At 36.1% G+C, this 27,724-nt stretch overlaps 1 protein-coding gene across 1 annotated transcript; it reads right to left on the bottom strand.

The window, feature by feature from the left end:
- Positions 1–25,864, bottom strand: LOC134754359 (glutamine synthetase 2 cytoplasmic-like). Its single transcript, XM_063690653.1, has 7 exons — positions 25,713–25,864; positions 8,578–8,630; positions 7,266–7,463; positions 3,357–3,732; positions 3,003–3,260; positions 1,670–1,809; positions 1–1,445 (listed from the first exon to the last, which is right to left on the bottom strand). The coding sequence occupies exons 2-7, from the start codon at positions 8,597–8,599 to the stop codon at positions 1,297–1,299; spliced, it is 1,143 nt and encodes a 380-aa protein (XP_063546723.1). The 5' UTR covers positions 8,600–8,630; positions 25,713–25,864; the 3' UTR covers positions 1–1,296.
- Between the last annotated feature and the right edge of the window lie 1,860 nt (positions 25,865–27,724).

The following is a 27,724-nucleotide window of genomic DNA, read 5'->3' as shown; positions in this document are numbered from 1 at the left end:
TTATACAACAAAGTATAATTTATTTTTTATACCTACCTAACATCTCATTTATAATGTTAACGAATTAACATGTATTAATATTCATAACTAAATATATTTCGTGGCATTAAAATATTTCAATAGGCGCATGCTGTAATAAAATTAATTAATAATATTTATTATTAAAAATTAAAACTAACAATTCTAAACCGCTAAATTTATCACAAGAATCTATTTTGTGCTCTCATAAGTAAATATGTACTATTAATGTCCTACACTTATTTCATTATTGGTGTTTACCTTTGTCAAAATTTGTATATCGTTATCCGTGACAGTGGATTCAAGACTCATAGGTATTATTATTGCAAAGTGCAAACGCATACGCTTGTGCAAAATTACATTAGCTTTAAGTTATATTTAGATATTATTTATATTTATGTATAGATGAGATAAGCAGTTAATAAAGGTTGATAAGTGTGATAACTAAATTAAAAGGTGTACAATGGGTGGCACGTGGCACTCGGCACTCAATACAAAACGGTTCACGTAAGCTATCTATACCTAGTAACAAAGTACAAGTCGAGTCTAAAAACTGACGTTGCCATTCGAGACGTGTCTTGTTAGTTAGCTTGCATTAAACTAACTCGCATCTATAATGCCTCCATGTAAATGAATATGTTAGAAATAATGATATGTGATTATTTGTATTGTATAATTAAACTATTCAACATCAAAGTAACAATTAATGTGAAATATCACATAATATTCGTAAAAATATTTTATTTAATAAAATGTATAATATCCTTCATTAAAATGTGGTCCATAAAACGCCTCTACCACTATCGCTCCACCGCCATGCCCAGAACTCAGTGTTTATGACATTAAAAAGATGTCTGATGCCTATGTCAATGGCCACAAGTGTTATTAAACTTATTAAATAACTACATTCAGTGAATTCCATAACAGCATGATTCCAAAAAAATATCAAAACCGGCAGTGTTCAATATTAGCAACAGTTGCAAAAGGTAAAAGAATATTAACCGATCCTAATTTGTGTAAATTCTGCTTACGTGCAAAAAGGCATTAAATACTGACATAAATTACTACACGTGGCCGTCGCGTCGGGACTACCTATCACGTCGGTGCGCTCACATAAGTAGAATGAGATTACTTTGAAGATAGTAACAATATAGGTACCGAGGTTGCCCGTGCGCATCCCCACGGTTACATAGCGAAGGTTTTATCGCTGAGGGTGTTTGGGCACATGGAGTGTTCGAGTGAGGTGGCGGCGGGCGGGCGCTCGTCCGCGCCCCGCTGTTATTCGTTGAGGATGCAGGTGCGCATGAGGGCGTTCACGACGGAGTAGGGGTCGCAGTTGGAGGCCGGCCGCCGGTCCTCCAGGTAGCCCTTCTTCTCCTCCGCGACCGCACGCGGTATCCGGATGCTGCTGCCGCGGCTCGCTACGCCTGAACACAAACAACACGTACTATTTACTTTACGTTTACTACACATTTTAATCTACACGTTACATGAAAGGTTTTACCTACGGTATATCTACATGAGAGGATTACTGCACGCAGTACGGTGCATTAAACCTTATAATTTATGTAGGTGTAGGTATGTGATCTTAATAAGCAAATTAAAGCAATGAAATGTGAATAGATGATGAAACAATGCACCGACAACATACCTGCGCTAAAGTCGTTAATACTGGCGGTTTCGTGGAGACCGGTCAACCTTCTCTCGTTATCCTTTCCTCCGCGGGGGTCGTACACCTTGATATGCTTCATGTGCACTTTAGACAGCTTGTCTATCGCCTTCTCGATTTCGCTGCAAGCATAATAGCACAAGTTATAATAAAGTCCTTTCGAAATAGTTGTGATACGAAGAAAATATAATCCGCCACTGGAGGGCTTCGTCACTTTTTATTTAATATATGACATCTATTACAGTTTATAATTTATATACAGGGTGACCTTAGCCATTGGACAAACCCTGAAATCCTGCGTAGGGTTACTTCTCAGGAATGCTCATACGTTAATATTTTTTTAATTAGAACAAAAGATAAAAAAATAAATTTTCAAACAAAAATTAATTCCAATGATCGGCACAAAAAGAAACATAATGTATTAATAATTGGCAGTGTTTTTGACAACTTGTTCAAAAATGTGCGGCAATGATGACATTTGTCAAAATTCAGAATTATGGTCAGAATACATAAATAAAAAAGGTAATCAATAAGGCCGAAGAAGGTTTCATACTATTTATTACCTCAGGAGCTATTAACACATACAGGCTGCTCCAAAGTAAAAAATCGTAATTTGTAAATCTCTTCGTAACCGCTACTCCGGTTGTTATGATACTTGGTGTACCTACTGTTTCTAAATACCCTAATGCATATCAAAGATAGATATAACTCCGTAATAGATGGATACAGTCTAAGGAAAAAAAGTGCCTCGAAAAATCGCGAAAATTTGATTCTCGATCAGATGGCGCCACTATCTTTGGCCTACTTTCGTATAGAGGGCATTGACGGGTTGGTTTGTTATTTAACAATTTTAACGCATAGCAGTGAAAGAACATGAGTCAAAATCATATAAAAATAATTAATGCAAATAAAAAATCATTTATCCATATTTAAATACATTTTATCGTATTTTTATAAATCTTTATTTTTAGTTTAAAAGTGTGTAGATAGATGGCAGTGAATTTAATGTGGTTACAAAGTTTACTATGACAGTACCGCTGTATCCTATTATATGCTCTTTGTGCATATGTACATTTCGGCGTTGTCCAATGGCTAAGGACATCCTGTATAGTAGTGTGACTACTTAGAAAAAAATAATTTGATTTGTTTCCAAAAACTTGTTTCTGATTAAATTTGTTAAGAAATATTAATTTGTTTGTTACTACTTATTTTAAAATTTTCATAAGCAATGAAGTTTGGCAACGAATTAATTAAGGAAAGGAAGGAAGCAAACGGGAATACTAAAGTAGCATATTTAGATGATAATAAGACTTACATAATGCCGTTTTCGTCTCTCATCTTTTTAGTAGAGAAGTTGGTATGTGCTCCTGAACCGTTCCAGTCTTGCACAGGCTTGGGGTCGAAGGTGACGATGACGCCGTACTCCTCAGCTAGCCGGTGCAGGATGTAGCGCGCTACCCACAGGTCGTCGGCGGCGCTCACTCCCACAGACGGGCCCACTTGGAACTCCCACTGAGAGGGCATCACCTCAGCGTTAGTGCCAGAGATAGGTAAGCCAGCATAGAGGCAGCATCTATAAAAACAAACGCAAAAGGCATTGGTTAGATAATACCTTAGCTTAGATTTGCACTAGTTGTGATTATGACGACTGAAGGTAAATAGTAAGTACCGGTAATGTGAATCGACGAGATCTCGGGCGAATACTTTATTGGCACCAACTCCGCAGTAGTAGGGTCCCTGTGGTGGAGGGCAGCCGCCAGGGGGCCATCCGAAGGGCCTGAGATCCGCGTCTAGGAGGATGTACTCCTGCTCGATGCCGAACCACGGCTCCTCGTCCTTGCATTTGTCCGACGCTTCCTGGCATCGAACGCGGTGGTTGGTCTCCGTGGGTTCCATGTTGTACTTGAAGGTGTCGCACATAACCAGCACGTGGTTGCCGCGGCGGAACGGGTCCTTGTACAGGGCGCGCGGCACCAGGAACGTGTCCGAGTTGTGCCCGTCCGACTGCCCAGTTGAGCTGCCATCAAAGTTCCAAATAGGCAAATCTGTAACGTAAATAACATCCTTTAAAACGTCTTGTTTTCGCTATGATCGAACAGTATCATCAAGTCTATCTTTATATCTAACCTACATTGATAACGGTAGCTAAGCTAAGTACGTACATTCAAATGTATTAATAATAGGTTATGTGCTATTTAATAATCACTATCTAAATTCTAAAAGATGTGATGATAAGTAGATTTTAATATTAAAATGATTTCATCAAACTATAGATACTGGTACAATACAAGTGTCAATATTCAGTATTCTGATCGATTCTACATACAAGTTTTATACCTACCTACATATTAATTTGCTAAGCGCCACTTGCGCCATCCCACTAACCCAGATTGAACCCGTTAAACCGCTGCTAACCCAGTGTCAATTGTACTGGTAACTTTGGTAACTCCAGGTATAATTCAATTTCAAATAATTTATTAACCGTTTAACCCCAGATTAGTGGGATGGTGCAAGTTGTGCTAAGTATTTTATTCTATTGCATATATTTACATAGGTATAGGTACCTACTCGTAAGTATATGTATAAACATCATGAGAATAGATCATTTGATGTACAGTCAAAATGATCAATTCTCATGTATGTAAGATAGGTACCTACCTACCTACTTGTATGAGATCTATCTTTAACTGTAGCCTGTAGTTTGTTATACCATAATGTAACTAATCGACTGTCTATGACACGACTGTGAAGCACATTCAATATTAAATGAAGTAAGGAAACCTTTCAAGTTCTCATCAAAGCTATCCCTATTCTCCCGTTCGCGCAGCTTGCAACGGATTTGAAACACGTTTTCCAGATCTTTTGGCAGGGAGAACGGCAAATATTTCATTGTATTTATCCAGGATGAAGGACAAAAGTTTTCCATTTTCCATTTCTTGTTTAATTCTTGTAATGTTCTAGTCAGCAAATCAACTGTGTAAAACACATGAGCATATAAATATATCGCATTTACTGTAATACGCAGTTCCTATTATCTATTGCTGACGTATAATTACGTAAATACGACGCAAATTATGTAAATTATTAAGAACGCCATCCGCCGAATACGAATAGAAAGACAATTAATATTATCCTCTCTTATGGATAATTATAGTTCATAACGTGAAGAAAAGGAAAGTGACGCTTTATTTTAGTTGAGCGACAAATGCTAGATTTGATCCAGATTATATATATCCCGCCCCCTCCTCCCATTACGTAAAGTGGTTATTTGCACCCGTATTCGGTCTAGATTTTTTTTTGCATAGATACTTACATAGTTTTAAATGGTCTTAAGCATTTAATTTAGGAAGAGGATTGTATAGCAAATAGACAACAAGATTTATTAAATAGCGTTGACGAAGTATATATTGTCTATAAAGTACCTACCTAGGTATAATTTGCGCAGTGCATTCACTTGCCCGATCCAAATACACAGAAGTAAAAGTAACCGTTCCATTTATTTATCTAAGTTAATTGATTAAATTGATATGAGTTTGAGTAAGTATCACTACCAACACTACAAACTTACTCAGTTACCCGACGGTCGTTTAGACATTAGGCATAAAACTTGCGTCGTTGTCGTCGTGGTCAGTTGTCAAGTTGTCATAATTAACATAACATTAATTACATAATATGTTGTTGTTTACCAACTAAACAACCTATAAGCTGTTGAAGGCCAAACATTTTATACCGTACCGGGAGTTCTAATTACGATTGCTAATGAGGATGTAATACAGCTAGTTAAACACAACGTATAAGGATGTGTCGTAGGCCATTAAATATAAACATAAGAGCAAGTTTGGGTACTCCACAATTCATATTTATTATGCAATTGGCGCGTTGCTCAAATGGACTTGTTGAAATGTTGTCAAACCTGTAGTCGAAAATGGAAAGCAGGGCCCTATTCAATAAACATTACACTGACAATTTTGTATAAAATTGACATATTTGTTAAATTTTACTACGTGTGCTGTTTAATAAACTCTACAAATTAGTAAAAAAATACAACTAAATAACTTACAATTAACACAATTACAAATGCTGTTTAACAAACATTTACAAATGTTAAAAATGCCTGTCGATTTTGATGACAATATTGAATTCACAAAATTTTAATTGTAAGGTATTATTTATATAAAATTTATGTTTTTGCTACAAGTCCTTAGCAAACAAGGATAGACTTCTTACTCTTTAGTTTAGAAATTTGATAGGACATCTCACGCAATAACTTTCGCATTGAATTAGTTTACCTATTTAAATCATGGACACAACAACAAAATTACAATTTTGTCTCTGATATTATACAAGAATATAGATGTAGTGTACGGCCGGCTAGAGGAAAACCAACGCATGGCATGAAAATTAACAAGTGGAAAGAGATTGCCGAACAATTAAAATCTTTGGGTAATTATTTAAAACAAAGACTGGAAATACCTACGTGACACAACATAGCAAAACTTTAGAAAACGGACTGTCGTAAGTAATCTACTTGTACTTATTTAGATATAAATTTTGAGTATTACTACAAAGATCGAACACATTTTTATGTAGATATGTACCGTTTTTTTACTTACTTAATGTGCATCTGCTACCAAATGATATGGAGAGCCACAGCCAATCCGGTAAAATGTATCCGTTTAGGTAAAACTCGCCATCCTCGTTCAATTCAATTCAAATCACGTCACTATTACTGTAATTTATTATTTAGACCATGAGGCATACCTCATAAAGTTTTTACACATCATGAGACTACCTGTCACAATTATACTACAATTTACAAATATGTTAACGTAATTACTATTACGTGTTCAATAAAGTAGTTTTCAACACGCTCAAAACGACGTGTTTATTCCACCGATTTTTGGCCCATAATCCTAGATATTAAACACACGTGCTTTTTCAGTATATTATAACACTCGTGCTTTTTCATTATTGTATCCGACTGAGTTAAGAAGGTAACTGATTGCTAATAATATGCATGGAAACGGAGCCTTCTTTAATTGATCGGACTGGCGGGCACCGGCGCCCCCCGACCGCCTGCCGCGGCCCGACCGGCCCGCCCGCGGCCGGGGCGAGGGGCGGCCGGCAGTATGAGCGATTTTAGACTTATGTTTTAACAATTAATATTTGATTAATATGATTTTCTTTTTTTTCCTCACAAGTGTGTTGAGAAACGTCGTATGAAACGCGCGTGCATTGGTCATTACACACATCGGCTTTCTTATTGCGCGCTCGCTTACAGGTCGCGCGCACAATATTGCCTCGTGTGTAATGACCAACTTAGCACACTTGTATTACTATTGTGTACTATTTCCATACAATATCACCTGTAAAGTGAAAATGTTTATTAAACAGAAATATGTAAAATTGTAGATACAAGTGTACAACTTTGTAAATTTTCCACTATGAAAAATTTGTAACTTAAATTTTTTATTAAACAGGAACTTGTAGAATTGTAACCTGTCACCTACAATTTACACTTTACAATTTGTAAGATTTATTAAACAGGGCCCAGGACGCGTGATGTTTGTGTACTAACCTTTTGCTACTTTCGGTATAAAGTTCAAGGTGCGGTCCTTACACCGCAAGTGCTCGCCCGTGCCGTCGATCCAGATGTAGGTGGCCAGGATCGTGTCGGCCGGCAGCGGCAGGTCCTTGTACCGGCTCAGCAGAGTCTTGGAGAGCACCGCGTTCGGTGAGTTTGTCAACACTGGCCCCGACAGTATTTTGGGGTTATCTGTCCCGATAAAATAAATTATTACATTCATCCCTGTCACAAATAGCGCTTATTGCGACGTTAATTACTCGTACCAGGTCGGCGATCAGTAATCATATTAGACATAGTATTAGTAGGCATTGCTGTGATTGAATTTCAAGGCAAAACGATACTAAGAGCGGAGAATAATTTACGTGATATGGTCGTAAAATCTAAAACAAACGTGTATTTATTAAATAATGATTTAAAATAAGTTATCTAAAGTTCTCATAAATAAAAATATGTACATAATTTTATAACAAAAACAATTTAGACATTGACGTTTATAAATGTCGCTGATGGGACAGAGTATGTATTTTAGCCAAATAGTTCAGTACTTACAGTGAACGGAAATGATTAAGTTTTATCAAAGATAGATATAACTCCGTAATTGATGGATACAGTCTTAGGAAAAAAAGTGCCTCGAAAATCACGAAAATTTGTTTCTCGATCAGATGGCGCCACTACCTTTGGCCTACTCTCGTATAGAGGGCGTTGACGCTTTCGTTTCTTATTTAACAATTTTAAAGTATATCAGTAGTAAGTATATATAATATAAACGTAATTAATGCAAATATTGCAAATAAAAAAATCATTTTTCCATATATAAATACATTATTTGATATTTTTATTTTTAGTTTTAATCGTGTGTCGATATATGGCAGTGAATTTACTGTGGCTACAAAACTTACTATGACAGTACCGCTCTATCCTATTATATCCTCTTTGCCCACACTGTTAACTGTCCACCGATGGACCTTCTGCCTATTGTAATAAGGGCCACCGATGGACAGTTAACAGTGTTGCTGAGCGGTACTAGGATAGAGTTAGACCAAGATAAGGCTGCAACGATTTTGATAGCATACGCAGTGCAAGTGTTATTTATACGTCATAATTGCATAGGTCTGACTAGGTGTCTTTGCTTCGTCAACTTGGCAGGAAAACTATGGGTACTAACAATGATTTAATTTTGTGGCTCGTATGTTAGACAGTTATACAAACGACGAAGCAATATATTTTCAATTACGGGAGGAATTGTATATAAATATTGTTGCGGAACTAGTAGGTATCATTTCAACAATATAAACAAAATTACCTTCTACTTTTCCGTCACCCATTTTGCTGTCCTTTAACTGTTCCGATTACAACCTGTAACAAACAATAAAAAAAACGTTAGACGGCCATAATATGAGTTAGCCTTGCTTGACAATAGGTATATTTCGAGATATTATATTTATATATTATACTAGCTGTTGCCCGCGACTTCGTACGCGTGGATTTGTATGTTGGTGGTTATATATTCTACATGACCATAATATAGAACATTATGCAGCAAACGATATCAGTAGGGACGGTTAATCAATTGTTAATAATTATACAACGCATGAAATTGGTCTTTCACAAACTACGAAGTTTCAAGACCCTAACTGAAAAAAAATGTTCCCGATATAATCCCTCTCGACCCTCTTAGAAGATTTTCAAGTCCACTATTTAAAAAAAATATATTCGCTCCCGAAACTATAAATACTAACTTTTCAAAAACGGTGTAAGTAATCAGTTTTCGTCTATTTTAATATAATGCCCTTTTTACCAAGTTTCAAGTTCCTAGCTTAAAAGAAAATTTGTACCACATAAACTTACATCCCCTTTTTAACCCCTTCAGGGGTTGAATTTTTAAGAACGTTGAAATAACTTAACTTGGAATCTTATACAATACCTTTCTAAGAAGTTTCAAAGCATTTGTAATGGATTCAAATTTCAATCCTTTTTTAACCCATTTAGGGGATGAATTTTTGAAAACGCTGAAATCACTTTTCTTGTATTTTAATAATATGCCTTTATACAGTTTCAAGTCCCGCACTCAAAAAAAATTATGATCTCCATACAAACTTTCAATCCCTTTTTCACCACCTTAGGGGAAAAATTTTGAAAAACCCTTCTTAGTGGATAATAATAAATAATGTGAGTGATAAATTCTCTTTTCGTATCGACGACGACGTCTTTCGTTAAAATGCATTTATCATTGGTCCACCTTATAGTAGGTATAGGTTGGGTATAGGTTATCGTACTCAGTCAGTCAGCCCGAGATTTTATGTTGTTAATATTATTATGCATGTATATTACTGATTAGGAATTAAATAGTTTAAGACCCAGCATGCGTACCTACTTAAAGCAACAATAATAACCATATCGTTTCGTGGCACTTTTTCTTTTTTATGTTTCTCTGTTTTGTATAATTTTCTATTTTTGTGTTTGTGCTACCGAACAAATTATTTCTATTCTATTCTATTCATATATAGGTACATATATATATACTATAATAATATCTGATGACTAGTGTCAAATGTTACAAGCATTACAAGCCTTCTTGGCTTACACAACATTTTGAACCATAATTTTGAAAGAGCCCAAAAGAACCTACCCGTTTGTCTTATCACAGTAGGCACACACTACATCTACCTTGACATTTGAAAACTCAACTACTGGTAGGTATGTTTACAAAAGCCACCAAACCAGCTGATAGCTAGGTGTCTGGAAATAATATGTACATCTAATTTAAGTTAGTGTGCTGCAACACTCCTACTAACTTCGCTACTGATACCTAATTGAAGTTTAAAGTTAACTTAGTACCTATACGATACGTAAAATGGATATTTAACAACCAACTCTCCTTGGAAATCATAATGTAATGGGTTTTATATACATGTATATATTCTTTATTATTGTTGTTTCTATGCGATGAATAAGTGGGTGTGGTGAATAAAATAAAATAATTGTCATTGATGATGAGTTGGTGACCTACCTATTGAAAGATGTAGTATTATACCTTGGATAGAGATCAATGCCAAGTATGTGTTTTGTTTTTATTTTTGGCCAATCCACTTCACAGCGTACTTAAGAATGCAAAACAATTGCTCGGTTTACCACAAATACTGAAATAACCAAGTAGTAAACTCTAAATAGTCTAAATGTCCATTCTCAGGTAGTCGGGTACTTACACGCCAGGAGTGGCCTTACGTCTATTGTTTTGTATTCTTAAGTACGCTGTGAAGTGGATTGGCCAAAAAGACAAACGAAACACTACTTACATATATTAACATATTGGGAGAAGCTAACCTAAGTCATTTCCACTTGTACTTACTCGTGCCTGCCTACTACTCATTGTGTATTCCCTTCGCGCAGAGTAGCGAAAAAATAATTAATTATTATAGTATGAATTTTCTCAAATGATTTTTACGCCTAAGACCCTAATTAGTTAAACAAAAGCCATTGTTTCTTTGCGAGCGGTCGGCCATTGTGTCTGAGCGCGTGCCACGTAACGTGTCTTAGGTGTAAAAATCATTTGAGAAGATTAATACTATATGTATATTTTAAAATACCTAAACAAATCCTTGACACAGTGTGGAAGCGAAATCGATTGGCAATTTGCCCTAAGTGTTTGGCCGTAAGAGTTGGAGGAACAGTTCTATACAAATACAAATAGGAGCAAATACGCGACAATAGCACTTTTAACACACCTTGCAACTTCTGTCTATGTATCTATCAACCTAATTTATTTAGTTTTCTATTTGCGCAGTGCACTGAACTACCTATACTTACTTTGTTTTTTTTCTAGCAGAAACAACTTCGCAGAAGTAAGCTTGAGGTGCCAAATCGGGCCCTTTTTACAAGCTTTTTATTAACTTGCAATGTACCTATATATATATGTACGGGTTAAATCTTGCAAGTTAAATTTGACCCACTTCACGACTTCCAATAAAGCTTAAAAATTGCAGTAAATTTTTGAAGTAAGTAGGTAAATTATAAGTTTTGACCACGCTACATTAGATAATTCCATTATAATTAACAATTAAAGAGCGGGTGATAAAAACTGCACGCTTACTTCTCTGGAGTTCTTTCTAATGCTAAAAAAACGAAGTATACTAGACGGATCAACATCTTTTTTAGTTAAGGTTATGCCTCTTTCCGAAGCCTAGTTTTATTGAGGGACCGGACGGTTATAGGCATGCTCCATCCAAACTTTCACTTCTTAAGAGTTGTACGATAAAATAAAAAAAATCTAGGTACCCAAATCGTAACTTCCGTATATGTCCGTATTGTCCAAAGACGCCAGTTTTCCCGAAAGTTTTTGACATAGGCATTGCTTGTTAGTCTTAAAAAATGTCCGAATTATGTTTAACTATTAAAAAAAGTCTAGTAGATATTAGGAAATAGCGTGCTTGCAGGGTTCTCCGCCTAGCAGGTAAATTTCGCCACAGAGGCAAGGTGTACTATACCTACTTACTATGAAAAATACTATACATACTCGAGAGAAATAAGCATGCAAGTCGGTAGAGTTATACATTTTTTTAACAGAAACCTGCAAACCTACATAAACAATAAAAATGAAAAATAAAAATCGTTTATTTCCGGTAAATATTCACTTGGATACAGATTTTGCTAACCTCCACACTAGGCAATGCCTGTCCCGTGAAGGAGAGATTGAAAATTTTAAATAACAAGTAATTCTAAATTCTTAAATAGCTAAAACCGATTAACATGTTTGAATTAAATATTATTACAGAAAGTAATATTAATATTAATCTTACATCTATCATGTTCTTATGTTTATATATTTTTTTCGAACATTAATTAGGTAAATAAACAAGTACTTACTAGTAAATAGGTAGAAATATGTTAGGTAAATATAAAACCTAGTGATACGAAATCATCAAAGCCGGCACTGAGCATGTGTCTTTGATTAGCAAGATAGCAAATCGAGTTGTGTACCTATTTGTTATCTTGAAAAAGTGGTGCCAACCAGTCTACACTAGATGCCGGTTGCTAGGTATATATTTTAACAGATAGGTATTACTTACTATCAAAGTGCTAAAGGGTATGCACACTGTATTAATACTCTCGTCGTGGTACTATACTAACAACAAAATCCTAAACGTAATAGTTTGTAAAGACATATAAATACAATTTAAAGAATATTAATTTTTACTCTCTCTTATATTTTGTACCTAAGATATTTTACACTGACGTCGCTGACGGGAATAAAAAATTATACAGGGTGGCAAAAAAATTAGTGCATTCCCGTTGCCAGGGACGTTTTGGGATTATACCGAGCAACTTTTACTATGCACCAATCCCGAAATCGCGAAAAAAAATTTGGCTGTTTCATACATTTTGACTGGTCCATTTTCTATGGGAGGGTACATTTGCGATTTCTTGGTTCGTCCCATAGTAAAAGTTGCTCAGTATAATCTCAAAACCTCCCTGGCAACGGGAATGCACTTATTGTTTAGCCACCGTGTATAGAGGTGCAACTAATGAATTGTACGCAGGCGAAGTTGTAGACAGAAGTTGAATCGGAATAATATATGTGTAGGTACCTATAAGTAATAAAGTCTGAGGCCAGGGATTATTCCGCGCATTGCCTTCGCCTACACCACACCTGTGTTAGTATTGTAGTTAATGCTATGCAAAATTAATCATGTCTCACGTCACGTACCGGTTTATAACTTAGCTGTGGTATAAATACCTAATGATCGTTTTGCAAAGCATTACTTACTAAGTTTCTCAGTTGCCTACAGCTCAGTTAAACATATGTATCTCAATAGATTTTAGCTCGCTAGTATACATGAAAGCAACGTGACTGTAATTTGAACATAAACGACGGCTACCAATAAGTATAATAAATTAACATGGTGTAGAACGCATGATACATAACAAAAGATCCGGAACCGTGCCAGAGTGATTAGTGACTAGCTGAGTAGCATCGTCGGCATTGTTTTATGCGATATTACGTATATGTGTCTAGTAGCAAAGAGAATAAATAGGAGTTATAGGTATAGGTCTTTGCTAGGTAGTAAGGCATCTGGTAACCTCAAACGAGCTTCGGAACGTCGATAGCAATACGAGTATTAGCAATAGCAATACAATGCAAAGTTTTTAAACATGAAACCGGTCATTACACTCATTACACTCATTAGTCATTACTCATTACCTACAGTAGGTACTATAATATACAGTGGAACCTCGATAGCACGAATGTCAAGGCAAACGCCAAAAAGTTCGCGTTAATGAGGTTTCGTCTTATGGAGGATATCAACTTAAGAGAGGTTTTTATGGTTTATGGTTAGTTTAAAATAATTTCGAGTTATAGAGTTATAACCAACGAACGATTCGTATTATAGAGGTTATCTCACAAATACGTGTAATACCAATCTTATTGTTTTCTTCGAGTTACAGAAGTTTGTTATTCAATAAATTTAAGATATAGACTAGAGGTGATGAAACAATACATCTATTTTTTCGAGATATAGAAGTCAATTTCAATTTCTCAAGTTATGGAGGTAAAAATTGTACTGAATTCCTGTGAAAGGAATCATTCATTACTTCGTCATAACGAGGTTAAATATTTCGAATCGTAAAGGGTTTTAGGTTTGTAGCTTTGAAGGGAAGGAAATAGCGTTTTATTTCGTGTTATCAAGGATCGTATCGCCTTATCGCGGGAGTAATCGAGGTTTCACTGTACAGTATAAGTGAATATGTAACGACTAAAATTCGACGGTGATTCATCGAATAACAATTGTTTAGGTAGGGAATGTTAATAGTAAGTAAGTACTAGCCATGTTATTGTCCTAAAAATCCGATATTCTATTATTGATTTTCTTTGTTCATACTGTTCGATTACTTCATGTTTGGGTACGGTGGCGAAAAGTTTACGCCGTATTTATTTATACTCGATCGAAAATGATAAATTTCACAAAATATAGGTGAAGCCTGGCGCGGGTTTCTTATGAGAATTTTGACAGAGCTGAATGGCTTAATGGCAAAAGACTACGTTATTATGTTATTAAACCTTAGTATGTATGTACGCTTTCGCGTAATTTTTTGAAGTGTAGTACATTAATTTATTTAGAAGAGATTTCTCCAATAATCATAAGGTATGTACAGTAAAGGGATGTATAATTATACTACAATTTGGGAAAGTCAGTTGTCAAAAAGGTATGATATTTATTTTTACCTTGTCCATATCTGCTTTAATAAGAACGTGTAGGCAGGCGGAAGGTTACGAGATGTAATGAAGTTTATTCTGGTCGTAGTCTACCAATACTCGTAGGTACAACGCATACATATCGGATGAAAGAACCCTGAATGTGAACTTGCAATGCAGCAAATGACGGAGGAGACTGTTAAGGTACTTTTTAGGGTTCCGTACCAAAAAGGTACAAAAGGAACCCTTATGGTGCCACTCTGTCCGTCTGTCTGTCTGTCTGTCACATTGCTAAATATCTCGAGAATAGTTATGAACAGCGCTAACCTTGGAAGTGTAATTTTTTTATTTATTTTTTATTAATTATGAAAAAAGCCCAATATAAAGAGGGAACAAAAAGTCAGTCTACGTACTAGATCGAGTGGGATATCATTTGAAAGAGCTCGAATTGAACATTACAAAACAATTTTTTATTTGTTATTCATAGTAAAAAAATCCCATCAAAAACATTACATGTAAAAAGATGCAAGTCTCGCAACGCAGTTCTTCTACTAAAAAAAGTTTTGAAATGTAATGTGAAACCAAGCCGGTTATTTTACTCAGTGCCAGGGGGTGTTAAAACCGTAACAATATTAGATACCTTTATTTTTTTAATAAGTACATTTACATAATAATAACATTATCATAAATATTACAGGAAAAACATAATCACACCGCACCTCTATGTAAATTAAAAACTTGTTGAAATCGGTTCACATGATAAAGAATGGGGTTGGCAACTGTCAAAGGTTTGCAGAGATGGCGCCATCATAGCTTGCCCCTTTTTCTTTGAGATTTGGCTTAAAGGGCTGGCATCTGGGGCGTTAAAAAAACAAACATTTGACACAATTCGAGGGATTGACAGGGCAAGCTATGCTTGCGCCATCTGCTAATTATTTCGACCGGCCAACCCCATTAAGTATCCTTGAAAAACCAACATACATACAGGTCGCGCAAATTAGTTAGCCAATTTGCCGATAGATGGCGCTGTACACAATTACGCTTAGTATACTTCTGGTCAAGTCTTTCGTGGTTCTATTTACATGAGAAAATTGAGTTTGTACGGAACCCTCGGTGCGCGAGTTAAACGAACTCGCACTTGACCGGTTTTTTTATCAGTGCATTGCACTACAGTAGTGTAGATAACAATACTTAGCTATACTAACGCACTTGACTTGACACATACGATAATTATGTATAATTAATTACTTTAGGTGTATTATTGAGTTTTTAAAAATATGATATTGATTTGATATTAAACTTGTGTAAGCAACATTGAAGCAAAAGGGGCGGACTGAGATTATTATAAGTAGGTAATAAGATAAAGAAGTATTGTACCTTGTGCCATTGAAACCGAAAGTATTAAAATCTGGTTTCCATTAGTTATGATTGTTATGAATCTTGTTTATGTTCAGCTGTTTATATACTTAGGTAGGTTTATATTATTAGGCCTACCTATTATAATTAAATATTATGATTTAGCATATTATAATAGGTACTTAGAATTTGAATCACTACATAGTACAAAACAAAGTCGCTTTCTGCTCTGTATGTACGTCTGTCTCTGTCCCGATGTATGTTTATATCTTTAAAACTAGGCAACGGATTTTGACGCGTTTTTTTAATACATAGAGTGATTCAAGAGAAGGGTTTATATGTATAATTTGTAAAGGTTTTGTGTAAATTATTCACTTACTTGAACTACCCGTGCGAAGCCGGGGCGGGTCGCTAGTGTAGTTATAATTATGTGATCCTGGAACGTGAAGCATCTAAACGTGGCGGTCAAAACGACGTGTTGGAATAAAAATATATTTTAGTTTAAAGGGCCATATGTATCTACTGTAAAACGTAGTACGATACACGTGCGAATAGGTAATTCGCAACTCGTGCCGATTTAACACACCCTTCGGTCGTGTTTTAATTTATCGCCACTCGTTTCGAATTTCCTCTTTTCCGCACTTGTATCGTAAATAAATAACTACCTATTTCACCACACTAACGCGAGGAAAATACTTACAAAAAAAATAACAAAAAAATCATACTAAATCAAATCCAAATGAACGTAAATAAAAAAAATATCATTCAAAATCATCATTTAGAAGTGAATTCTACCAGCAGGAAACAACTCAAAATTTGCATCTGATTACTTTGCCCCGCATGTGGACAAAATGCAACTTTCCCATTCGTTTTTGAACAATCAAGGGGCCTTTACCAGTTGGTGTAGTGAAAATAAATATTCTTTGTGTACATTTTGCGCATTGAAGTCAGCAGCTAGTTGTTGCCTATTGGTATATTATTACAGATACTAAGTTTTAAAAACTTATTAATACCAAAAAAATATAGCACAACTATTGACCCAATCAAAACCACTTAATTTACACTATATTTTATAGGGTTAATCTGTGGCAAGTTGGCGGGTTGCTATTGGTCGGGCCTTTGACGGGATTAAGTACCTAATCATGGACTTATCAGCCTGTAGCGGCGTGGTGGCGTGATCTTTGTCAACTTATTGTTGGCCTGCGGCTTGCACGCGTTTACCAGATTTATCCGGATCGCGGTACTACGTTGTTACCGTTGAGTGCCACACCGACTAACTATCTCATTCAATCCAAGAGTGAGTGTACTAAATATTGCACCACCCACGTGTGACAACCGTAAGCCCGTATTCTCGGGCAATAAATTGCAGGTTCAAACCGCGATATTCCAATGTGACGGTTGTTACGAGTGTGTTACGCAGTAGCGGTAGGGCAATGAAGTCGCGTCAAGATCATTATGAACATCTACATTAAAACCCGCCGCCGCTTAATTTTTTATAGTTTATATTTTAATGATTTTATAAACGTCAGTAACGTCCAAATATTCTTTTAAAATTGCTGTTCTGTTTTAATTTAATTTAATTAATTTATTTAATTGTAATTATGCTTTTTTACATTGTAATTTAATGTAATGTGTGGACCTATATTGTCTTTAAATAAACGGATTTATTTTATTTTATTTAGCAAGTTCTGCTGCTGAGTCAGCAGTGCTGACTGTCCGTGATACAATATTCAATCAAAATATTTCGTAAATAAGGGAAGTAAATTTGGTATATTTTCGTTATTTAACTACACGAATGACAAAATTATAGTCACAGCCGTTCACAGCATAAAAATGACAGGTCTGTGCAGACATCACAGCAAAAAAAGTCAGGATCCGCAGAATTTGTCATAAATAAATAACCAAAAATAATCGTAACCGGTTATTCGAGTTTCCAATAATCGGTTATGAAATTTTGTCAAAGTAATCGGTTATAACCGATTTGCATTTCCTAGTAAAGCCTGACCAGTAATATATGATCACGCGCCACGGCGCCATGTTGTGGAATTTTACTGGAACTAATTTTTCCATACTGTACTGAACTGTCACTCCATACGTGAGAATAAAAGCGCCCTTTTGACAATGATCATATATTACTGGTCAGGCTTTAATGTGTAATGGGAGCGATGGTGTCGCAAGCGGCGCCCGCGGAATAAGGTCAGCGCTGACCAACTGAGCTACATTACATATTCACTGACTTCTTTTAAGCTACTTTACGAAAGAAACTAACCTCACGATGGACTTAGGTATTAAGAGTATAGGTACATGTAACTAATCTTTATTGTGATGTTGTTCCATGGTGATATATAGGTACTTATAAAACTTTATGGGTATTTTTGATTATAATTTTAAACAAAAACATACGATTTCTTTAATATTGTCAGGTCTTATTTACGAATACCTATTTTATCAAATTAATTGAAAGAGACTAGGAGCCAATAAGTAAAAAATAAATTATCGGAAGTTTCCCATTTCAGCTCCTAATGTTTAATTATTTATTGAATGCTTGCTTGAAGTCATTAGGTAGGTAGGTTAGGTAGGTAGTCATTAGGTACCTATGTGCCTACATGTTTTATTACGAAAGTATAACATTGAATTGACATAAAGTTTTAGTGTTGGAATTTTAGTGGAATTTTAACTAGTTACTAGTTAATTCGAGGTATGCCCAAACCAAATTGTGGTATTATCTATTATAATCGTGTATAATTATTTAATAAATTAGGTAATTGTCATTTGCGTAAGTTTAGAACTAGCCACATTACTTAGGTACTAAATGATAAAATATAGTCGATCGATAGGTAATGTGCTATTTGGCAATATCGGCATGGACATATTTTGCCTAAGTAGGTAGGTAGTTAATGTGATGATGGCTCCGTCCCCGCCCGAGATGATACTCGTAGAGATAATGCAAGTAGGCCAGTTTACTGGAAATAGATTATAATGTCCGTCTGAGCATATCGAGTAGACTTTGTTTACAATAGATACATGCTTATCTACAACACCAACACACGCTGGGTCTGGGTGCCTACTTACTTGCCTCATTACCTACAATAATCATGCCTCTCTACTGATTTATTGCACACGTTTACTGAAATTCTAAATATACCTTCAACTATATTCCTATTAAGTACTATTTAAGACCTAGGATGTCACAACTTATTAATTTGCCAACACTAATGTTTTACTTGGCTAAGAAACAAGAAACTGTCAAACTAGACATGTCTATGTCGTCAAACAGTGCAGCTAAAGTAAGAAACTAAATATTACAAATATGTATTGTTACTATATTGGACGACACTGCTTGTTATACCTACCTGTACATATATAAAATGCTTCATTTATTTGTGATTTAAAAAATCCTACTTCAATTTAATGGGCGCAGATTTGGGTTAGCGACGGAAATGTGTGAAATCTATAAATAGCCGAAAACGTTTGATTGGGAATGTTTCGGCCACGACCGAGCCGCGTGGCGCGTGTACTGTAGTGACACGCAGACGCACGCGCCGCTTCATATTCGTGTGTTCTGGTACAAAACAAAATAAACAATGAACCAAGTGTACCTAGGTACCTACCGAACCTGAACTCCAACCGTCGTTATCACGGCGCGTGCGCGTGCGTCGCCCCCGTTTAATAACCTCATTAAATTTAGCTCACAATAATTAAGGATGACTCACGCAACAATGGCCCGTGCCCGGGCCGGGGCTTCCGACGCTTCAGTTTTCTATGAAAGCATCACGTGATCACCTGTCATAGAAAAACAAGTGTCGGAAGCCACGTCCCGGGCCCGGACCGTTCTAGCGCGAGTCATCCTTTACCACAACTATTAGGCTAAGCATTATTTTTAGGGTTCCGTACCAAAAAGGTACAAAAGGAACCCTTATGGTGCGACTCCGTCCGTCCGTCTGTCTGTCACATTGCCAAATAGGGTAACATGCCCTATTTTCAGCCACCTAAGCGTTTTTCTGACTTTAACCGCTAATAATGTCGTTATCTGTCGTACCAAGTACTTAGTGGTGTTTTTATAATGTAAAATTTAATTAGCAATCGTATAATTCAATTTAAATCGCCATAAACGCAGCCGTTTATTTTTGATTTATTTTCTGAAGGACTAAATGCTCTAATATAAGCCACTTTGTTTAAAACCAGGCACCACAGCCCTAACACCAGCCACAGTGGTTCTGAAGTAAAATCAGTAACGGACAAAAAACAGGGAAACAGGTTGGTTATTGTCATGTAGAATAAAACACCATTTTCCTTAATTTTCAATAAAAAGCCACATCAAGATTGGCGTAAATATCACCTTCGCTACCCTGGCTGATTTTAGAATTTCCGGGCCGCTGATATTTGATTTCAAACCAAAACCTATACTACCTATATCTCGTCCAGCCTGCCAATATAGCTTTAAAACAATAAAATATAAACTAAATCGGTTTATCAGGCGATTCTTTAGTTCCTTAACCACCCATAATTAATAAAACACTACATTTTGTGACAATAACATAACATGGCAAAATAGCTTTCCCAAGATGGTCCCTCACAGCCGGTCGGAGGTGAAATTTACAGCACATTGGCGCACAACCACACATCTCTGCGTTCGGCGAGCAAATGACGAGTCTAGGTCACAATCTAGGCGAAGTTATCGTACCTATATGTAAACAAAAGACACGCAGAAATGCTCAACATACGATTTTATCAAGATGTAATAGGGTCATTGCGCTAGTTTTCGTCCACTTGACGAAATTTGAATATAAACCTACATTGCTGCACAAATTTGGACTTATTACAATCCTCAATGTCTTAATAATATAGGGTAGGTGTGTCAGATTATGTCCAATTATAGGAGATGCCAACTTTGAAATGCGAAAAAAAATCTATAAGTACTCTTACTTAAATGTGTTAGGTATATTTGTTTGTATTGCTCATATTGTCTATTTTAGGTTAACGTTACTTGATCTTAAATAATATTAACGGTTTATTTTATAAAAAATATAATTTGAAAAAGTGTTATTTTAGTTTCCGACCACCTATGAGCTAGTGTTCGTCCACGTATGAGCTGGTTTCCGACCACAGCATTATTTAGTTAAAAATCGATTATATATTTCGTTTTTAGTTCTTATGTTATACAGGATGTCCTTAGCCATTGGACAAACCCTGAAATCCCACGTAGGATTACTTCTCAGGAATGCTCTAACGTTATTTTTTTTTATTAAGTATAACAAAAGATAAAAATAAATTTTCACAAACAAGTTATTTCCAATAACGGACAACAAAAAGAAACATTATTAATCATTGGCAGCACCTTTGACAAGTCGTTCGAAAATGTGCGGCAATGATGACATTTGTCAAAAGTCAGAATCTTATTAGTGTCATAAATAAAAAAGATAATCAAAAAAGCCGAAGAAGGTTTCATACTATTTATTACCTCAGGAGCTACTAACACACACAGGCTGCTCCAAAGTAAAAAAAATCGTAATTTGTTAATTTCTTCGTAACCGCTACACCGGTTGTTATGATACTTTGTATACTGGTTCTAAATACCCTAACCTAATGCATATGTACATTTCGGCTGTGTCCAATGGCTAGGGAAACCCTGTATATAAATCATTTTTAGTTGGTTTTATAGCTTCTGCCCGCGACTTCGACCGCGTATAATGATTATTTTCGTAATAAACCTAACCTGTGTCCTTCCTTGGGATTCAAGTTATTTTCATACCAAATTCAACAATCCTTAATTTAAATTGGCCCAGAATCAATTGTACAAAATACCATTTTATTCACGCACCGTTGACAAAGGAGTGGACGTAAACTAAATGCCGGCTTTAATAGGCGATACCGATCATATTAAAAGGAAAAACAAATGTATTAAGTAGATATATTTAAATAAAATCACATACTAAATATTCGCCTAGCTATTACGGTTTCCGTCCGTCCGTGGACGAAAAATGAAAACTTCGTAAAATTGGTAAGTGTCACTGTTAGTTAGTATGTTAGTTCTCGTCCACTAAATTTCTCTAAGATTTCTTTAAAAACTTCATTAAGCTGATCATGTTTGGTTTCTATACTTCTGTATACATAGGTACGTGCTAAAAATATTACTTAAAATAGAACAGTTAATAAACTTACCATGAACATATCCCGCCTAAACTTTTTTTTCTTGGTTTTATGAGCTTTGAAAGTCAAGAATGCGTAGCTGAGACTAATATGTTTTATTTTTTATTCACTATTTGCGAAATAACATTTTTATGTAGACAGATCTATTTTTAGATATTAAGGATTGCAATAGGTAAGTCAAAATTGTGCAGTAAGGTAGGTTTATATTCAAATTATACGCAATTCTTTGTAGCAACTCCGTCAAGTGGACGGAAACTAGCACTGGCCGGCAAACAGGCACAATTACCCTCTATCTACATAAAATGATATTTCACAAGTAGCAAATTAAAAATGAAACATATTATTTGCTAATCCGTCATGTGGACGAAAACTAGAGCATGGAAGAAAACTAGCGCACTGACCCTACCTAATTTAAGGTCTATGAAATGGAAATGGTCATCACCGTCATCAGATAGGTCGTCGATGGTACGCAAGGTTTAATTATCATTATCACAGCTTATGGTACCTAGGTATTAAAAAAACCGGCCAAGTGCGAGTCGGACTCGCGCACGAAGGGTTCCGTACCATTACGCAAAAAAGGCTAAAAAATCACGTTTGTTGTATGGGAGCCCCACTTAAATATTTATTTTATTCTGTTTTTAGTATTTGTTGTTATAGCGGCAACAGAAATACATTATTTGTGAAAATTTCAACTGTCTAGCTATAACGGTTCATGAGACCGTGACAGATGGACAGACAGACAGGCGGACAGTAGAGTCTTACTAATACGGTCCCGTTTTTACCCTTTGGGTACGGAACCGGAACCTTAAAAACCGCAGACGGCCGTATAAACATAATGTAATTTATTGGGATTAGTCCGGCTTTCTCACGATGTTTTCCTTCACCGAAAACCAACTATATATAGTAAATATACAATGATAGGTATTTCGAAACCTATTATCGTACCATATAAATCCCCTGTTTCGTTTTTTAGGGTTCCGTACCTCAAAAGGAAAAAACGGAACCCTTATAGGATCACTCGTGCGTCTGTCTGTCTGTCTGTCTGTCCGTCTGTCACAGCCTATTTTCTCCGAAACTACTGGACCAATTAAGTTGAAATTTGGTACACATATGTAAGTTTGTGACCCAAAGACGAACATGTAACGTAAATAAATGAATTTTAAACATGGGGGCCACTTTTGGGGGGTAATGAGAAAATTAAAAAATTAAGTTTTTCAAACTATATCGTGTTATAAATCAAATCAAAGAGCTCATTGTGAGAATCTCAAATTTTTTTTTTTTATAATTTTAGGATAAACAATTTAGAAGTTATTCAAGAAAATAGGCAAAAAATGACCATTCCCCCTTTATCTCCGAAACTACTGGGTCTAAAATTTTGAAAAAAATACACAAAATAGATCTTTTCCTATAGATTACAGGAAAACCTATTAGAAATTGCAGTCAAGCGTGAGTCGGACTTAATTACTTAGTTTTTGATCCGACCCCTACGGGTTTTTTAAAGACATTTCACTCACGTTTCACATAAAAAATACATTGTTTAAATTGTGTAATGTACGGAACCCTTGGAACGCGAGTCTGACTCGCACTTGGCCGGTTTTTTTTCTATAATTTTGATACACTCAGTAACGCTCGGGCAAACGCAGGGTCTAACGACAAATTGGCTTCTTCTTCTTCGCAGTAAAATTTTCTGTGTGATCAAGTTAGACAAATCTAATGCAAATACTAATGCTACATAATCTAATTTTTAAATAGGTTCTTATTCTTATCAACCGGAGGTCAACGGGATGAATCCCGGCTCTTGCCAATGACTTTTTGGGTCCTCAAACATTTTTTGATATTAACCGTTACTATGGACCAGACGCTCTCATGGGATCCTCATGTCTCTGAAATCAGCCGAAAGATTTTTGCTTCTCTCCATTCCCTGAGGCGCCTGCAGAATTTCCTCCCGCTTCGGACGAAAATTATGTTGGCTCAGTCTCTTCTACTTCCGCTTCTCGATTACGCCGATATTGCGTTTCTCGATCTGAGACAGGAACTGCTTGACAAGCTTGAACGTCTGCAGAATATGTGCATAAGATTTGTATTCGGTCTAAGGAAATACGATCATGTTTCCCTATTTCGTACTCAACTTAAATGGCTTCCCATCCGCCGTCGCAGGGATCTGCATATTCTTTCTCTTCTTTTTAATGTTCTTTTTATTCCTTCTTCCCCTGTCTATCTCTCACAAAAATTCAAATTTATGGCAGATGGTAGTGGCCATCGCCTTCGATCGAGTGCAAATCTTGCACTGGCAACACCTCATCACAAATCTAGTGCGTATGGTAAATTTTTTGCGGTACTAGCGGTTCAGCTTTGGAATTTTGTCTCCCTCCTTAAGGAAATCGCGGTCCGTTGCATCGCTTAGGGGGCAGTTAAGGAAACTGTGGCTATCGGACTAGAATTAACTGTTTGTGACTATGGATGTATATTTATTATATATAACGTAGGTATTATATATATTTGTTATACTGTTACTTCAAATTTTTATCTTATTTTATTTATTTTCGCCCTCTTTTATAAATTTATTTTCTATATATCACTGCGTACAGAGAGCGTAGACTTTCCTCTAGTCTATTGTACGCAGTGCTATATCTGTCTACCGTTCTTCATCAATTCTCATCTACTCAAAGGTTAACTGGAAGAAATCCCTTAAAGGGATAAGTTCGCCTTTGTACTGCCTATTTCTGTGCCATATTTGTGTTCTATGTCTTTGTACAATAAAGAGTTTATACATACATACATACATACGTTACCAGTCCATTATCGGAAACTGGACCCTATTGCTGTGACCATATAAATGTTCCTCGGGGATGGAGGGTCAGATGACAGTCGTCATTTTTGTAAAAACTAGTGCATGTGCCAATTCCTGGGATTAAATTTGATCTAGCGCATCAAGAACGCAAGATAATAACATATATCACTAATTATTGTACGTTATACAGTGTTTTTTTTTTTAATTTATTTGTGAAAGCTTGTCGCACTGTTGCACTTGATAGTTGAGTAAGTATTGTGTTTTTCTAATGTATGGTAATTATACTAATTACTTACTAATAGCGTTCATAGTACTCGTAGTTTAGTAATGTGACACAATTAACTAATACGACACGATTTCCATCGATTTGTTGACTCAAGAAGATACTAATAGTAAAATGTTAATGTATAGGTAAGGAAATAGGGGATATGTTAGTAGGTTTATATAATTTGATAAAGAAAAGAAACACTATCCATTAACTAATTATTATTCGATCATGCTAGGATGGAAGTCGGCAATAAAACGTAGATGTACCGTTTAGTCATATTTACGCACAAATTATGAATAAAACTCTTACTGAAAATGACTATTCCATTTAATAAGTACTTTTCCTTATTTCGCAAAGCAGTAGTATCTTAAGGAATGATGTGTTATGTGGAATAAAATTAGAAATGCATGCTATTGGCTAGGCGTCGCCGTCGGGTCGGAATTGGGTGACGGGTGGTGGCATATAAAGTATTCCGCTTTTTATTTTGTTGCAATTCGCGCTGCAGCAGCGGTCTGAGGCGAGGCGAGTGCACCCGGCCTGCACGTGTTAAGGCCGTCGGGGAGTTTCCACACCCGACACGCTAGCCGCTACACCAATATACGCGAGCACCCGACAGTCCCGCTCCAAAACGCCCCAGGCTCATGATGTTTTACCGCCCTGCAAAATATTTGCTTACAGTACCTTAACTGTAGTTCTTCTTTGATGTGTCTCCCGCGTCTCGCGTAAAAAGCGATCGTATCGTGTATGCTTCGCTCCGAGCGTACACCGCGCGTTCTGTTCGATCGCTGAGCACTTACGGATTGACTGGTTGTCGTCCGAAGCGCTCCCGATATATATGCGCGCGCATCTCCGCGCGCTTGCGCTGTGGTGGGAGTACCTCGTTACGTAGTACGTACTGGGCACTTCATTCATTTCATTGCAGTTAATGCCTTCTGGCTCGGGACCGGGAGGGTACGGGAAGCGTAACCTACCGGTCCCATAGTTACGGTTGACACGCTCAAATTACACACCGGCGCGAGGTCACCTCGTCCTGTTTGCACCCGGTTTGTTTATGCCTAGAAACAATTGGCTCTACTTGTATAGCACTTTACAAATAATTTAAAAAGTAACCTATAATATTGCTCTAACCTACCTATGATTTCGAAATTTTCCTGGATTTGTTTAATAACATTGTCACGTATTATTATATCGTGCGTTTCTACCGTCGTAACCACGGCCGTGACCCTCGCCGCCTTAACAGGGGGCATACCCTAGGAATTTGTTATTTTTTTGTTAACCCACTTTTAATAGTCTAGGACGTCTAGGTACCTACTATTTAGGTCGTAATAAGACGTATATTTTAAAATGTACGCTACGAAATAAGTATCAATAAAAGAATTTGCTTCACACTTTTACTACCTATATACTGAGAAAGTAAAATAGATAATATTTAATAGTAAAACCGTCTTCACAAAGCAGTTTGAAAAGACATTAAAATTATTTACGAACATATTGCATCTTTTAAAAATTACAATTAGCCTCAAGACGAAAAATATTGTCGTTGAGGAGTTTCATTCTGGTCTTCATGAGCAGCTACGAGTATATGCTTATAAGATTTGAGGAGTTAGCTCAATTCCACATGGATCCCATCATCAGAACTTGATCTTGACAAAAACTTGCTTAAAGAACTAACGCGTGTATTTTTGTCCAAAATTTAGACCTAGCAGTTTCGAAGATAAAGTTGGGGTGGTCACAATGAGCTCTTTCACTTGATATAGAACACGATATTTAAAATTCATTTATTTACGTTACATGTCCGTCTTTGGGTCACAAACTTACATATTATGTGTACCAAATTTCAACTTAATTGGTCCAGCAGTTCCTTTTGAGGTACGAAACCCTAAAAATATTTAACCCGAATTCGAAATTGTAACCTTCTCAAAACTTATAGACACACGTACATAGGGATTTCTGTATATTTTACTGCTCTACTTGTGATGAAGACCATACAATCATGACTACTTCTTTGTAAAGTATATTTGTGTTAAAGATTTTCTTTGTGGGTCAAATATGATTCACAAATCTGTGATTAAAACTGAATATGAACAAAGGAAAGTAATTATGTCGCACGGCACAGATGACTCTTGTTAAAAGTTGCGTATTTTAGGAACGATACATTTTGAAGTGTAGTTTCTTACTTATATAGTATATATACCTAGTAGACATATTATTATATTTTATTTCGGAAAAAGTGGCATTAAATGCAGTCAGTGTAAATAATTCCTTAGATAAGTAAATAGTATCATCTGATGTTCAGTTGCCAGCCACTGTATAGCCAATAATTGACCCCTCACGATCTCAAGTGTACTGGAAAATATTGGTTAGATGCTAAATTGGATGTTAAATACGTATATTATAAAAGAAATTTACGTAACTTCGAACCGGATTCCATAGTCAAAAATAATTTAGTGCCAAGAACGAGTCGTACTCGTACAATGCGGGTTCTATGGAACTAAGAAAATGCGTTGAACATGTGATCTTAAGTTATGTCCACATTAGAAATATCGATAAAATAATATGGTGTGTTATTGGTGTGCATTAGATTTACAACTTATGACTATTTGTACTAAACTAACGGAATAAAATAAAAAGATAGGTGGACCAAATTATTTTTTCACATCACCAATTCGAAAAACCGGCCAAGTGCGAGTCGG

This window comes from Cydia strobilella, chromosome Z (genome assembly GCF_947568885.1).
Source record: "Cydia strobilella chromosome Z, ilCydStro3.1, whole genome shotgun sequence".
Lineage (NCBI taxonomy): Eukaryota > Metazoa > Arthropoda > Insecta > Lepidoptera > Tortricidae > Cydia > Cydia strobilella.
Note: the sequence above shows the minus strand (reverse complement) of the source record. Positions and strands in the feature narration are given on the sequence as shown.

Excerpts from the sequence above, each read along its gene's own strand:
- LOC134754359 (XM_063690653.1), bottom strand. The coding sequence starts at position 8,599 with ATGGGTGACGGAAAAGTAGAAG. Across the intron at positions 1,810-3,002 it reads AGAGACGAAAACGGCATTAT|CGAAATCGAGAAGGCGATAG; the intron begins GTAAGTCTTATT and ends TTATGCTTGCAG. Across the intron at positions 1,446-1,669 it reads TATTAACGACTTTAGCGCAG|GCGTAGCGAGCCGCGGCAGC; the intron begins GTATGTTGTCGG and ends GTTTGTGTTCAG.